Here is a 14913-nt window from a genome sequence, read left to right on the forward strand (position 1 = left end):
ATGATAAACAAGCCGAGAGTGGGCAGAAATATTGGCGTCCAATCGACAGTACACTGCTCTGTTTTTTCAAGACTACTCGATGAGGAACTCCATGTTATTTTATTTGAATTGGGCCTCATATTAATGTTCTAGACTAGAGTTCGGTAAAATGTGTGACGTATACTCGAATGAGGTTCAAGTTACAACGGGTTTGTTCTCGTCTCTGACCAAGCATGCAACCCAGAGTCAAGTTCAAGCATAGGGTGACGATTTGACGAATGCATTAAGTTTAGATGCAGCAGCATATCGCGGTGTAGATAAGACACCTGTTTATTGCGAGAACACTTTCGCTTTAATTGTGTTTCGACTCTTTCGCCGGGGAACTGTCATGTCACCGTGAGAACGACGTTCTTTTTATTTCTGGGTTTCGATAGTAACTTGCATGCACACTTGTGCAATAATGGAGAAGGATTGCGGTAGAAACGATCAAAAGCAAGACGTCAAGAAGACAGAGGTGTGTTTTGAAAGGACATGTTCAGCACTAACTGTGGACGATGTATACGAAATAGCCAAATTGATTGGCTCGGAAGTGGAAACACTTATTGACGGCTACGGTAAAGAGAGCGCCACAGGACTGGTGCCTAAAATTGTCAAAGTTCTAGAACTTTTGGAGAGCTTCGCATCGCGGAACCATGCCCACAAGTCAAAAGAAGAAGAATTACTTAAAGCGTTCGAAACACTTAATGTACAGAAGAAGACGAGAAATGTGAAAGAATGCGAAGAAAGCAAGAACGAAATACAGCGGGTGAGTCGGTGGTAATAACATGGTAGTAACATGGGGCAGATAATACCTCCAGTGACGTGTCGTTTCAATTAGCGGATTGTAACAACACTGAAGATATGTGATTTGGGGTTGCTGCTACAATGTAGCAATTGAATTGTTTTGACGGCTAGGGTACAATTTAATAACTATACTACTTGCTGCACGTTAGAATGCCACGTTATTCATCATGCCCTTTCAGTGGCAAGTGACAGCTCACAAAACATATTTGTTATCTGTGTGACACATTGTGTGTAGAGTGTAGACCTACCACTGGCAACTATTCCCACATAGAGAAGGCTCCATTTTAGTTGTATTAGTTGCCTAAGCGAAATGTGGACTATATGTCGTTTTTGTTATGTAACATCACGGAATGGTGTGTTCAGAATGGACGCTCGTGCCATTGTCGTTATGATGTCCCTCGTGTGTTTTTATTGACAGGTCGCTATTGCCACAGTATGTATCACGGATTTCGGTTTTGATCAAATAAAAACTACATTAACTGCACGGTGCATTACGTGGGTTGAATGCTGTAACAACGCAGAATTAAACAATAAAAGTCCCATGCAATGGATTATGGTCAATGTAGTTAATTACCACATTGTCTGCAGTAAGCTATGTAGAATGTTGTCATGTTGGAAACTACAATTCCCTACTACATCACACAGTTCGGTCTTGATCAGATGTATCTCTGGAGAAACTGTGCAGTGTTTAATATAAAATAACCCAGGCTATATCGCAGTATAATTAGGGAAGTCACTGTTATCTGGTCTGTGATCTCAACGATCATAGATTTGATATGATAAGAGGAAACATGTTTGTACTACAGTTTTCACTACACCACATGTCTATGCACCACACACCACACCATGGGCCCTGCTCATTACAACACGTTGTTTCTGTCTCACACCTGATTACACTGTCTGTTATTGGTCTTGTTGGCTTGTTTTTCTTTTTCACTTGGAACATTCTTCAGCTAGCACTCAGTAGCTATCAATATCTTTGATTTAATTAGGAGCCTATTCTTCCTCACCACCAAGTACCTGTAGACTCCTCTGGCTGTGGGCAATGAGTTCACTAGAAGTCAATGGTTATGGGTACCATAGAAATAGAATGACTAGAATGTCATTCTATTTCTATGGTGGGTATGCTGTGTGTCTCCTCCTAACCCAGAGTCTGTAACAGCTCCTCCTTGTCCCCCAGCAGGAGGTGCAGGAGGAGGTGGAGAAGCAGAGGAGGAGGTGCGAGGAGCTGCAGGCCCAGGTATTACATCTACAGATGGAGAATCAGGAGTTACAGAGCTGCCTGAGGGGCAACCATGTCCAGGAAGGTTGGTTTAAAACACATAAACACACATACACACACGCAATTGGCTTAAACAGCGGCCTTAAGGGCAACGATATTTAGGGAGGTTGGTTGATAAAGAACAGCCTTAAACATCTGCCTTAGGGGCAACCATGCCCAGGAAGGTTAGTTTAAACATCTGCCTTAGGGTTAACCATGCCCAGGAAGGTTAGTTTAAACATCTGCCTTAGGGGCAACCATGCCCAGGAAGGTTAGTTTAAACATCTGCCTTAGGGTTAACCATGCTCAGGAAAGTTAGTTTAAACATCTGCCTTAGGGGCAACCATGCCCAGGAAGGTTAGTTTAAACATCTGCCTTAGGGTTAACCATGCCCAGGAAGGTTAGTTTAAACATCTGCCTTAGGGGCAACCATGCCCAGGAAGGTTAGTTTAAACATCTGCCTTAGGGTTAACCATGTCCAGGAAGGTTAGTTTAAACATCTGCCTTAGGGTCAACCATGCTCAGGAAGGTTAGTTTAAACATCTGCCTTAGGGGCAACCATGCTCAGGAAGGTTAGTTTAAACATCTGCCTTAGGGTCAACCATGCTCAGGAAAGTTAGTTTAAACATCTGCCTTAGGGGCAACCATGCTCAGGAAGGTTAGTTTAAACATCTGCCTTAGGGGCAACCATGCTCAGGAAGGTTAGTTTAAACATCTGCCTTAGGGTCAACCATGCTCAGGAAAGTTAGTTTAAACATCTGCCTTAGGGGCAGCCATGCTCAGGAAGGTTAGTTTAAACATCTGTCTTAGGGGCAACCATGCTCAGGAAGGTTAGTTTAAACATCTGCCTTAGGGGCAACCATGCTCAGGAAGGTTAGTTTCAACATCTGCCTTAGGGGCAACCATGTCCAGGAAGGTTAGTTTAAACATCTGCCTTGGGGGCAACCATGTCCAGGAAGGTTAGTTTCTTTGACTTTACTTTCTGTTATACATAATATATCACACACCTCTTAGAAACAATCCCCTTCTCACATGTGTGTATGCAAACATACTACCCACCACAACAGGTAAAGTACCCCAAAGTAATGCGTGTCACGGGAATGGAGTTACTGCAAAGCTAGCTCAGAGTATTTACTTCTGGTGGTAATCACACAGAAAAACATTGCTGACTGAGAAATTCCAGTGTTTGTTTATTTGGGAAGTGAATGTGTGACCGTAAATGTGACATTTGTTATGTAAATACTGAAAGACGAACAAAGCAGAAAAGATACATATAAATTAATAGACTATAATAGACACGTATATTTGTATTATTACACAAATGTATTAAGTATTAGTAAGATATTCATTATTCATCTCGTCCCTGCTTAGTAGTCTATACTCACGCTGTGCTATAGAAGCTGCTAAGAGCACCAACCCTAGTATCATTCAACAAGATTGTATCACGACTCAGGATATGAACCAGATGCAGACACAGGAGGCGGATGGTTCGGTTCTCAGAATATTATTATAACAAAGGCGCAGGCAAAAGGGCAGGCAGAGGTTCGTAGTCCAAGGCAGAGTCAAAAAAAGGACAGAACAGCAGACTCAGGATCAGGGCAGGCAGGCAGGGGTAACAAAAGACGAACAGCAGAGGGGCTAAGGACATTAGAGATGGGGAATGGACAAATAAAACGGGGGGAAAGTTTTCGAGACTCCACCCGGAGGGGCAGATCACGGGTGGACAGCCATACCCATTGCCCGGGCCGATAGCGGGGAGCCGGAGGCCGGTGATACCTGGAGGTGGTCGTAAGAAGAGCGGACCGGCCTCTCTTCCAGGTACGCCGACAGCGGGGGACGAACATCTGGGCCGAGGCTATGCTGACCTCTTCCTCTTGCTCAGGGAAGAGCGGGGGCTGGTAACCCAAGGAACACTCGAAGGGCGAGAGTCCAGTGGCCGAGCAGGGAACGAGTTGCGGGCGTACTCCACCCACACAAGTTGCTGGCTCCAGGTGGTGGGTTTGGCAGAGACGAGGCAGCGAAGAGTAGTCTGATTGGCTCACTCTGATTAGCAGTTAGACTAGGGATGAAACCCGGAGGACAGGCTGGCCGATGATGCAATGAGGGTGCAGAATGCCTTCCAGAACCTGGACGAGAACTGAGGACCCCAATCGGAGACCATGTCGACCGAAAGTCAATAAATACAGAAGACGTGCTGCACCATAACCTAGGCTTGCTCCTTGGCTGAGGGTAACTTTGGAAGGGGAATGAAATGTGCAGCTTTGGAAAAACCATCCACCACAGTAAGGATGGTGGTGTTGCCATCAGACAGAGGGAGACCAGTGACAAAGTCCAGGGATATATGGGACCAGTCGCAATGAGGAACAGGGAGTGGTTGAAGGAGGCCTGCCGGAGCTTGCCACAGAGTCATGTTCTGTGTGCACACAGTGCAGGCAGCAACGAATGCGGAGACGTCCGGAACCATGGTGGGCCACCAAAAACGTTGGTGGAAGAAAGCCAGTGTCCGGCGGGAGCCGGGATGACAAGTGAGTTTAGAGGAATGGCTCCATTCCAGGACCGGGCTGAATCTGGGATGAACATCTGGTTAGCCGCCCCCTCCCTGGGGTCTGGCTGGGAACATGGCCCCTTGCGGATCCGGTTCTCAATACCCCAGACCAGTGTAGCTGCTAGACAGCAGGTAGGTAGGATGGACTCAGTGTCAGATGGTGTAGCAGCGGAACTATACAGGCGGAAGAGGGCGTGAGGCTTCACATTCCTGAACCCAGGGCAGTAGGCGATGGTAAAATTGAATCGAGTGAATAACAAGAGCCCAACGTGCCTGCCTTGAGTTGAGCTCTTGGCGGTGCAGCAATATTCCAAATTCTTACAATCGGTCCACACTAAGAATGGATGTTCCGCCCCTTCGAACCAGTGCCTTCACTCCTCCAGTGCCATCTTGACCGTAATAAGTTCCCAATTTCCCACATCATAGTTCCTCTCAGCAAAATTGAGACGATGGAAGAGGAAAGCGCATGGATGCAGCTTTTGGTCCTGGACAGGACGGACCCCACTCCAATGTCCGAGGCGTCAACCTCCACCACGAACTGACGGGACGTGTCCAGATGGATTAGGATGAGGGCTGTGGTGAAACGGTGCTTCAGATCCAGAAACGCCCGGTCAGCAGCTGGGGATCACATGAACGGAACCTTGGGAGAGGGGGGTGCAGAGAGGGGGGAGGCCAGGGTGCTGTAGCTCTGAATAAAGCTGCGGTAGAAATGAGCAAATCCCAGGAAACGTTGCAGCTGCACTCTGGATGTGGGTTGGGGCCAATCCACCACGGCTCTCACCTTGTCAGGATCCATCTGGTTCTCAAGGAGGCACTGGAGGACTTGTCGGACATTGCGAACATGCTCTTGAGTCGCCAGGAAAAATACTAAGATGTTGTCGAGATAGACAAACACAAACTGGTTCAACATGTCACAGAGTACATCGTTGACCAGGGCCTGGAACACTGCAGGTGCGTTGGCCAGACCAAATGGCATAACCAGGTACTCGTTATGTCCGCTAGCCGTGTTGAAGGCTGTCTTCCAATACACCCCTTCCCGTATCCGAACCAGGTGGTAGGCATTCCGAAGGTCCAACTTCAAAAAGATGGTCGCCTCTTGGAGAAGCTCGAAAGCCGAGGATTGGTAGTGGGTATCAATTCTTTACAGTGATGTCATTGAGGCCCCGGTAGTCAATACACGGATGCAGGGTTTTGTCCTTCTTTTCCACAAAGAAAAACCCTGCACCGGCTGGGGAGGCAGGAGAACGCATGATCCCGGCAGCTAGGGAGTCCTTAATGTATACCTCCATGATCTTGGTCTCCGGGGCAGACAGGGAATAAAGCCGACCCCGAGGTGGCATGGTGCTCGGGAGGAGGTCAATAGCGTAATCATAGTGTCGATGCTGAGGAAGGGAGGTGGCAAGAGCCTTGCTGAAAACCTCCCGGAGGTCCTGGTACTCCGCGGGAGATCCGAGGCTTTTCCCAAGCCCGCAGAAGGATGTCCCAGGGCAGGCTGCGCCGCCTTAAGGCAATGTGCATGGCAGAACTAGTAGCCCAGTCGATCAGGGGGTTGTGCCTCTGGAGCCATGAAAATCCCAAAACCACAGGTGTATGAGGAGATGCAATTAGTAAAAACTGTAGGGACTCACTGTGATTACTCGACACTTGCAGGTTAATGGGAACCGTACTGTGAGTAACCCTGCCAATGGAGTGTCCGTCAAAGCTCTGGCGTCCATGGGAATGGAGTTGAGTAGAGATTCCCAGCTCAGATACCAGGGTAGCGTCCATGAAGCTCTCATCAGCCCCAGAGTCAATGAGCACCCGAAGACATTTTGACCGACCACCCCACAGCAGGAGAGGAACAGCATGGAGAGGAGTACAAGTAATGTGAGTTTGGAGACTCCCTGTATGGCCCACCAACAGCGTACCCGTACCTACTGATGATCCTGTTCTTTTACTGGACAGGTGGCTATGTAATGTCCTGTAGTACAACAATACAGGCAACTGTTGAAGCTCAGCCTGCGTAAACGTTTGCTAGGAGACAATCTAGCTCTGCCCAGTTGCATGGGCTCAGGAGGAGACGAGTCGCTGAGGGGGCTCGGGTGATTTCGGATTCTCTCAGGAATGCAGGCATCGGGGACTTCCGGGGTTCTTCAGAGGCGAGGGAGAAAACGTGGACGGGCGAGTGGGGCTGAGAACAGAACTCCTCTCTCTCCTGCGTTCCCATAGGCGCCCATCGATCCTTATATTCAAGGCTATGAGGGAGTCGAGGTCCCTGGGTAACTCCCGGATTGTGAGTTCGTCTTTGATTTCCTCCGATTATCCATGAAGGAAGGTGTCGAACAGGTACTCCGGATTCCAGGCCCTCTTCGTGGACAGCGTCCAAAAGTGAACCACGTAGTCTGCCACACTGCGGGAGTCTTGACTCAGACGAGGTAGCTTCCAAGCTGCCTCTCTCCCGCACACCGGGGAATCGAACACCTTCCTTAGCTCCATCACAAAATCCTCCAGACTAAGGCAAAAGGCGGATTGTTGATCCCACACTGCCGTATACCAGGCGAGCGCCCTTACAGACATCAGCGTTATAAGATACACTATTTTCGACCGATCCGAATTAAATGAAGAGGGCTGTACATGAAAGATGAGGGAGCACTGGGAGAGAAATGCCCAGCAGGTTCCAGGATCTCCAGCATAGCGCTCCGGAGAAGGTAAGCGGGGTTCTCGGGAAGCCGGGGTAGGCTGGGGAGAAGCGCCGCTGCTAGCGGGCTTACTGAGAGTCTGGGGTGTTACTGTAGTGGCTTGTTGCCCAGTTGATAATCCTTGGAATTGCTCCAGCAATGTAGTGAAAGTGTGGTAATGGCATTCCGCCAAGGTCTGGAATCCTTCCATAAGGTTTTAAAGTACCTCTTCGTGTCTTCCAATGGCAGCTCCTTGGAAGGAGACAGCGTTGCTGAGCTGGTCCGAGTCTGCTGGGTCAGTCAGGGTCAGTTCGTACTATCACGACTCAGGATATGACCCAGATGCAAACACAAGAGGCGGATGGTTCGGTTCTCAGAGTATTTATTATTACAAGGGGGCAGGCGAAGGGCAGGTCGAGGGTAGGCAGAGGTTTGTAGTCCAAGGCAGAGTCAGAAAGGGATAGAACGGCAGGCAGGCTCTCATTTTGTTTTATTTATAAAAAAGTATAGAAAATTGTGGACCCCCTGCAGTACCTCCACGGGCCCCGGCCATACTACATGCTGAAACCAGTTTTCCCACCAAGAGGTCCATGTTAGCTGCTTGTTGTTAAGTTTTATTGCACCAGTTTGGCCTAGGAACATTAGTGTCTCCAATGTCCATCCAAATCAAAACGAGTGGCGCAGCGGTCTAAGGCACTGCAGTCCCGGGCTGTATCACTACCGGCCGTGTTCGGGAGTCCCATAGGGCAGCGCACAATTGGCCCGGCGTCGTCCGGGTTAGGGGAGGGTTTGGCCGGGATAGGCCGTCATTGTAAATAATCTTAACTGACTTTCCTAGTTAAATAAAGGTTAAATAAAACAAGCTCCACCATAGGTTATGTATCAGTCATTACACGTCCAGAGTAGTGTGTCTGAATCAACAGGTATAAACCAGACTGCTTAAAGATGACCATGTGCTGAAGGATAATCCTTAAGTGTCTTTACTGTTTAACCAGAGACCTTAAGATACACTCCACTGAGCAGCTTTGGCTGGGGACTTAGTCTTGACCGACTGTTGATGGTTGATGAACTACTGGGTCATGGTCATTAGGGACTTCCTGGACATTAATTTCCATTTTCCACTGCGCTTTTATTTTTTGACTTTTATTTTTTGTGCCCTAATGTGTTGTCTCTGTGCCTCTGTTGACCATTGAAAACCCACAGTGATGATATTGTATTGTTGTGTTCCTGTGTTCCAGACCGTGTCCAACGGCAGGAGCGGGAGGTGATGCTGAAACTGAAGGAGGTGGTTGACAAGCAAAGAGATGAGTTGAGGGCCAAAGTACAGCAGATAGCCAGCGTGTCTAAAGAGGTGGAGGCGGTAAGGACAAGAAGACTACATGTACAGTCTGTCTGAATACGAGTGTACCCAGACACGCTTCAGTGCCCACGCACGCACGCACGCACGCACGCACGCACACACACACACACACACACACACACACACACACACACACACACACACACACACACACACACACACACATAAATACACTGAGTGTACAAAACATTAGGAACACCTTCCTAATATAGAGTTGCAGCACCTTTTGCCCACAGAACAGCCTCAATTCGTTGGGCATGGACTCTACAAGGTATCGAAAGCGTTCCACAGGGATGCTGGCCCATGCTGACTCAAATGCTTCCCACAGTTGTGTCAAGTTGGCTGGATGTCTTTTGGGTGGTGGACCATTCTTGATACACACGGGAAACTGTTAAGCATGAAAAACCCAGAAACATTGCAGTTCTTGACACACTGAAATCGGTGCGCCCGGCACCCACTACCATACCCCGTTCAAATGCACTTAAATATTTTGTCTTTCCCATTCACCCTCTGAATGGCACACATACAAAATCCATGTCTCAATTGTCTCAAGGCTTAAAAATAATTATTTAACCTGTCTCCTCTCCTTCATCTACACTGATTGAAGTGGATTTAACAAGTGACATCAATAAGGGATCACAGCTTTCACCTGGAATCACCTGGTCAGTCTATGTCATGGAAAGATCATGTTTTGTACACTCAGTGTACATTCATGCTACACACACATCACAACTGCTACTACCAGATTATGATTGCTTAATACTGCACAATGCACAATTCTTTCCCCCCAATCCTCCCTTCCCACAAACACTTGTAAATATTGGACTATACATTGTGTATTATACTTATACTAAAATGTTTATTCTATTCTACTGAGCCATTTACTTTATGTTCGTATTCTTATCTTTTATTATTTATTGTTGTTGCATTGTCAAAAGGATCCTGCAAGTAAGCATTTCATTGGACGGTGTATACCATGTGTACATACGAGTAATAAAACATGATACTGAAACAGTACTGGTATAGTAGTTATGGTTATGGGTTTGTGCTGAGCATAACCCACACCTTGGAGACAAGTCTGGGACATGACTCCCCTCCCTTATTCACAGCAGCTCTCTCTGTCACACAGTAATGGTTTTAAACTCCAGCTCAAGCTGGGTGTGTTTGTTGATGGTTCTAGGCTTTTCACCTTACCTAGAACCCTGGGCCTTCTAAATTAAGTTTGCTCAAAATGATGCTTGAACATGTTTCTCTGTTTATGGGAGTAACCCCCTGTGTTTGTCTAATATGGTCCTCTCCTCTTGCTCCCAATGAGTCCCTGCACCCCCACCAAGGCCCCTATGATATCTAGCATATCATATCATTGGCCTGGATGTGAATGAGTGTATATGTATGTAATGTGAGTGTTATGTTAATGTGTTGTTACATACTTGTGTGTACAGCTGCAGGAGCAGTTGGAGCGCTTCATGAAGATGAATGGAGAGCTGAGACACAAGCAGAGCATCATCACGGCCCAGATGAAGAGTGCTGTGGAGAGGAAGGCTGACATGGAGGCAGACCTCCGAGAGAAACAGAAAGAGATAGAACGCCTCACCACCCAGCTGGAAAAGGCCAACGCTGCTGCTGGCACGGTAAGAAGTGTCTGTGTGAAAGCGGTGGGGTGTGTGTGCGTGTGTGTGCATGCATGGGGTGGGGGGTTGTATGTGTGTGGATGGGTGGCTCTGTGTGTGTAAAGGTGTGTTTGTTCCTTGTTGAAAGGCAAGGATTCATTTCCATTTTTGATTTGGCCTTGGACCTTCATATTATATTTAAGCAAAAAGTCCCGAGGGAGTGTGGTTTGTTGGCCATATACCACAAATCCCTAAGGTGCATTATTGCTATTATAAACTGGTTACCAACATAAATACAACAGTAAACAAGTACTTTTGAGTCAAACCTGTGGTATATTGTCTGATATACACACAGTTGAAATGATGTTTCAGCCAATCAGTATCCAGGACCCAAAGTACCAAGTTTATAATACTACATAAACATTAGTCATCCAGTGTGGTGTATTCTGACTCACTTTACTGACTTGTTTGTTACACCTTGTTGTCATTTCTGTAGAGAACCTTTAGTGTCCTGCCCTCTCCCTCAGTTTATTTTGTAGCTGAACTTTAATCTTTGAACATTTGTCACTGTCCTCTCTCTGCCAAGTCTTACACTTGGCTTTTGTTTTCTTTAAACTCTTCTCCCTGTAAAAGAAACTGTAGCCATTTTGAAATATTTGTTATGACTAAGATAAGAGAAATGAAGGTCATATCTGTGACTTTTCTCTCTGACAAAGGAGTCAACTCATTGTTGTGAGAGGAAACACCGTTGGCCAAGATGTACATGTATGTATTGACCACGTACAGTATAATGTGACTAAGAAATCTCACTACAAGAAAAATGTTGGCTTGTTACTTTGTAATAGTCACACATTTTGCCAAATCTCATCATTTTGATGGGTATTATGCTTTTCCTATTGCTTTTAGACAATTTCATAGACTGTGAAGTTCACTGAATGTGTTAAACCAGGTGAACAACAACATTTTGTTTCCCTTAGCCATAAAACACATGACTGTTGTTACATTAAGTAAAATGTGATAGTGTACCTGTGTTTTCTCCATCCCAACAGGCCAATCCGTGTAAGACCGAAGTGGACCTGACTGACAAGCTGGTGATAGACCTGAAGGATCCCAACAGACCCTGTTTCACCAAGCAGGAGGTCAGAGAGATGCTGACGGAGAGGAACGAGCTCAAAGCCAACCTGTTCCTGGTGCAGGAGGAACTCTCCTACTACCAGAGGTGCATACTATGGGGGAATGTTTCATACCTTTTATACCTGTGTGTGTATGTACTGGTGTGTATGTACTGATGTGTGTGTCATATGTGTCATCCTCACAGGGAGATCCTGAATGATGAGCGGTGTCCAGGCTTCTTGCTGGATGCTGTACGTTCTGCCATAAAGAAACAGAAAACTGTCATCAAGGCCAAGATGTTGGGCATGCCAGAGGACGAATGCAGCAGGTGACACTGACACACACACACACACGGGTACACACACACAGTTACACACACATACACACACACATATACACACATACACAAACACAAAGACGCAGTGCTGACTGTGGATGTGCTTTCCTTAAACAGTGATGAGGAGAAAGGACCCCTGTTTGAGAGGAGAGCAGAGACAGAAACCGAGACAGACAGCACTGACAGCAAACCACAAGAGTCTCGCATCAGGAACCTGTAAGTACTACTGGCCTGTTTTTCTAATGTAAACAACACATGTATTAACATAGCTATTTACATACAGAAATGTAAACATGTTTAAAGCTCATTTACAACATTCAAAGAAACCCAATCAGAACATAGTTCTAGAAATTTGGTATGAATAGTTGCCTGTTACAGTGTTGTTACTCTGCTAAACTGATGCAGGACCTTGTTCTGTTGGAGAATTCCTGCAAAAGCCTGATTTGTAATGACGATGAGCCTCAGTTAACTATGCAGTTCCCTACCATAACCCTTACTTCGAGGCCACTGATTGGCTAGGCAAAGTTGAGGCAGGTCTGTGGTTGGTTAGACAGGTTTGGCTTCTTTCATAGGCCTCCAGCATGCATCAATCGTTCCATGAACTTGTTGCTAAGTCCTGAATCCTGATTATATTGTCTGTCTATGTTAAACTACCTCTGGTCTCCTGATAATACTGTTGTGTGTCTGTGTTTACCTCTAGGCAGACATTCAAACACATGATGCCGCTCTGTTCACTGTTCTGCTTTTACTTTCAATGTATAACTTTCACAGCACCTGCTGATGCCTCTGACTAAGCCCATTAATATAAACATAGACTACTCCCCCTTGTGGTGTTACCAGGGACTACCTCATATCTACAGAATGTAGTACTTACTACATGTTTTTATTTTTCAATTTGATTTCACCTTTATTTAACCAGGTAGGCCAGTTGAGAACAAGTTCTCATTTCCAACTGCGACCTGGCCAAGATAAAGCAAAGCAGTGCGACACAAACAACAACATGGAGTTACACATGGAATAAACAAACGTAATAAATTGAAATATATACAAAAAAAGACAACATTTACACGAGAGAACGACAAACAACGTTTGCACTGCTACGCCATCTTGGATGCGATCTCAGAAACCCTGACCAGAACTAAATCTCACATGCACACTTACCATTTCATGATCACAGTCGGTCACAAGAGACTATGCGCCATATAACCTTTCAGACAATATCTCTGACCTGTGAACTGTGTTGTTTTCTCTCCTCCTGTGTGTACCTTTAGTTTCTTCTGGTTGTGAGTTAGTATAGCTGATCCTAGACCTGTGTTGTCTCCTAGCTTTGGCTTCCTGACCCGCTCCGGCAGCAACCACAGCAGCCATAGTCCCAGTGAAACCAACGCTGCTTCTTCCTGGGAAATCATCGGCGACACCGACAACACTGCGGAGACAGAACCCCGACAATCACCATAACAACCTTCAACACCCATCCAACTACACTTGTCCTCCATTCTGTTCAGTTTTCACTGGATTTTTCATACTGTTTAGGTCTCCACAGCAGCCCTAAGAAAGGAAGAGCATTCTCTCATGCCTTCCTTCTTTATTTGTTATTACCCCCTCGTCCTTGCTCTGTATACCTTTCTCTTCCTCTCTCTTTCTCTTTCTCTCCCTCTGTTTCTCTCAGGAATAGGTTCAGAATGGTGAAATGGCCAACTGTACACTTTGCATTGACAAAAACTGTGCAGGACATTATTTAGAGGGACTTTTTTAAATGGATAATGCTTTTGTAATTGTTTTAGTATTTGTATTCAACATTATAGTGATGTGTATGGTATGTAACCATCTACAACAAATCTCTGTTGAATCTCTGAAGCAAATTTGTATTGGGATATTTTAAGAAATATTTTTTGCCAAAGATACCAAGATATATTTTGAACACAGCAATCATTGGTTATTGCAGGAACACGTTTGTGCCACAGAGGGCATTCTAACTATAAACAACCATGGTAATGTATTGCCACAGAGGGCATTCTAACTATAAACAACCATGGTAATGTATTGCCACAGAGGGCATTCTAACTATAAACAACCATGGTAATGTATTGCCACAGAGGGCATTCTAACTATAAACAACCATGGTAATGTATTGCCACAGAGGGCATTCTAACTATAAACAACCATGGTAATGTATTGCCACAGAGGGCATTCTAACTATAAACAACCATGGTAATGTATTGCCACAGAGGGCATTCTAACTATAAACAACCATGGTAATGTATTGCCACAGAGGGCATTCTAACTATAAACAACCATGGTAATGTATTGCCACAGAGGGCATTCTAACTATAAACAACCATGGTAATGTATTGCCACAGAGGGCATTCTAACTATAAACAACCATGGTGGACTTCTATGTGTTTAACATCTTACCTCGTGTGGGTGTTTTTGGTGTGCTTTGTGGTTGCTGTAATTCTTACAATCTGTCACGGACTTGGACATAGTGTGAGTTATAGGAAACGTTTTGCAGTAAAGTATACTGTTACTTCTGAGCCTGAATGTATTGCCACAGAGTAACAGTCATTTATTGATTAGACTTTATATTCTTAACCATCAGCTCATCTTACATTTTTGATAGAGTCCTATTATGAGTTCAACCATGTCCTCCCTAGGACCATGAATTGAGCTTTGGGGTTGGTTGTGTCATGCATGTGGCTGCCAAGTGTGTGTGTGTGTGTGTCTGTGTGTGTGTGTGTGTGTGTGTGTTCACTGGGGCACCAGCCCCTGTACGTTAGTTGCTGCACTTACAGAGGAAATGTGTGTTTCCTTGGGGGTAAATGGGAGATGGTGTGTGTGTGCCGTCACTATCCTTCCATCTGACCATGTCGTTAAACAAACACACACAGAACCACACACCTACAACAATGGCTGCCCCTGCCCCCTACCATAACTTATCGGTACTCAGACATCTGACTATGACGTAGTTTTCTGACATTCTAAATGAATGCTGCTGGTGATAGTGTTGAATAACGTGTTTTCCTACAAACTGTATGTACATGTTCTTTTTGTAAGCATGACTATTTTTAAACAGAGAAGCCTTTGAGCTACAAAAACCAAATAAATATCTGAATTGAAATCAGAAGTGTGTATTGTGGGAGCATGTGAGTTGGGCTGTCAACATACATCCATTTGCCAAGAGAACATCCCACTTCTGATCTAGGAAGGA

The 14913-nt window shown here is 45.6% G+C and overlaps 1 protein-coding gene across 2 annotated transcripts; it reads left to right on the forward strand.

Moving 5' to 3' along the window:
* On the forward strand, positions 1-14826 carry LOC115163336 (RILP-like protein 1). 2 transcript variants are annotated; one of them, XM_029715130.1, is made up of 8 exons: positions 1-784; positions 2003-2129; positions 8524-8645; positions 10088-10276; positions 11305-11474; positions 11574-11696; positions 11823-11921; positions 13031-14826. In XM_029715130.1, the coding sequence occupies exons 1-8, from the start codon at positions 422-424 to the stop codon at positions 13161-13163; spliced, it is 1326 nt and encodes a 441-aa protein (XP_029570990.1). In that variant the 5' UTR covers positions 1-421; the 3' UTR covers positions 13164-14826. The 2 variants fall into 2 exon arrangements, with proteins under 2 accessions (XP_029570990.1, XP_029570991.1); XM_029715131.1 differs by having other exon boundaries at positions 2-784; positions 2006-2129.
* The last annotated feature ends 87 nt before the right edge of the window (positions 14827-14913 follow it).

Source organism: Salmo trutta, chromosome 26 (genome assembly GCF_901001165.1).
Source record: "Salmo trutta chromosome 26, fSalTru1.1, whole genome shotgun sequence".
Lineage (NCBI taxonomy): Eukaryota > Metazoa > Chordata > Actinopteri > Salmoniformes > Salmonidae > Salmo > Salmo trutta.

Coding starts and splice junctions, on each gene's coding strand:
- LOC115163336 (XM_029715130.1), top strand. CDS start 422: ATGCACACTTGTGCAATAATGGAGAAGGATTGCGGTAGAAACGATCAA. Junction 10,277..11,304: donor CCAACGCTGCTGCTGGCACG/GTAAGAAGTGTC, acceptor CCATCCCAACAG/GCCAATCCGTGTAAGACCGA. Junction 11,475..11,573: donor GAACTCTCCTACTACCAGAG/GTGCATACTATG, acceptor TCATCCTCACAG/GGAGATCCTGAATGATGAGC.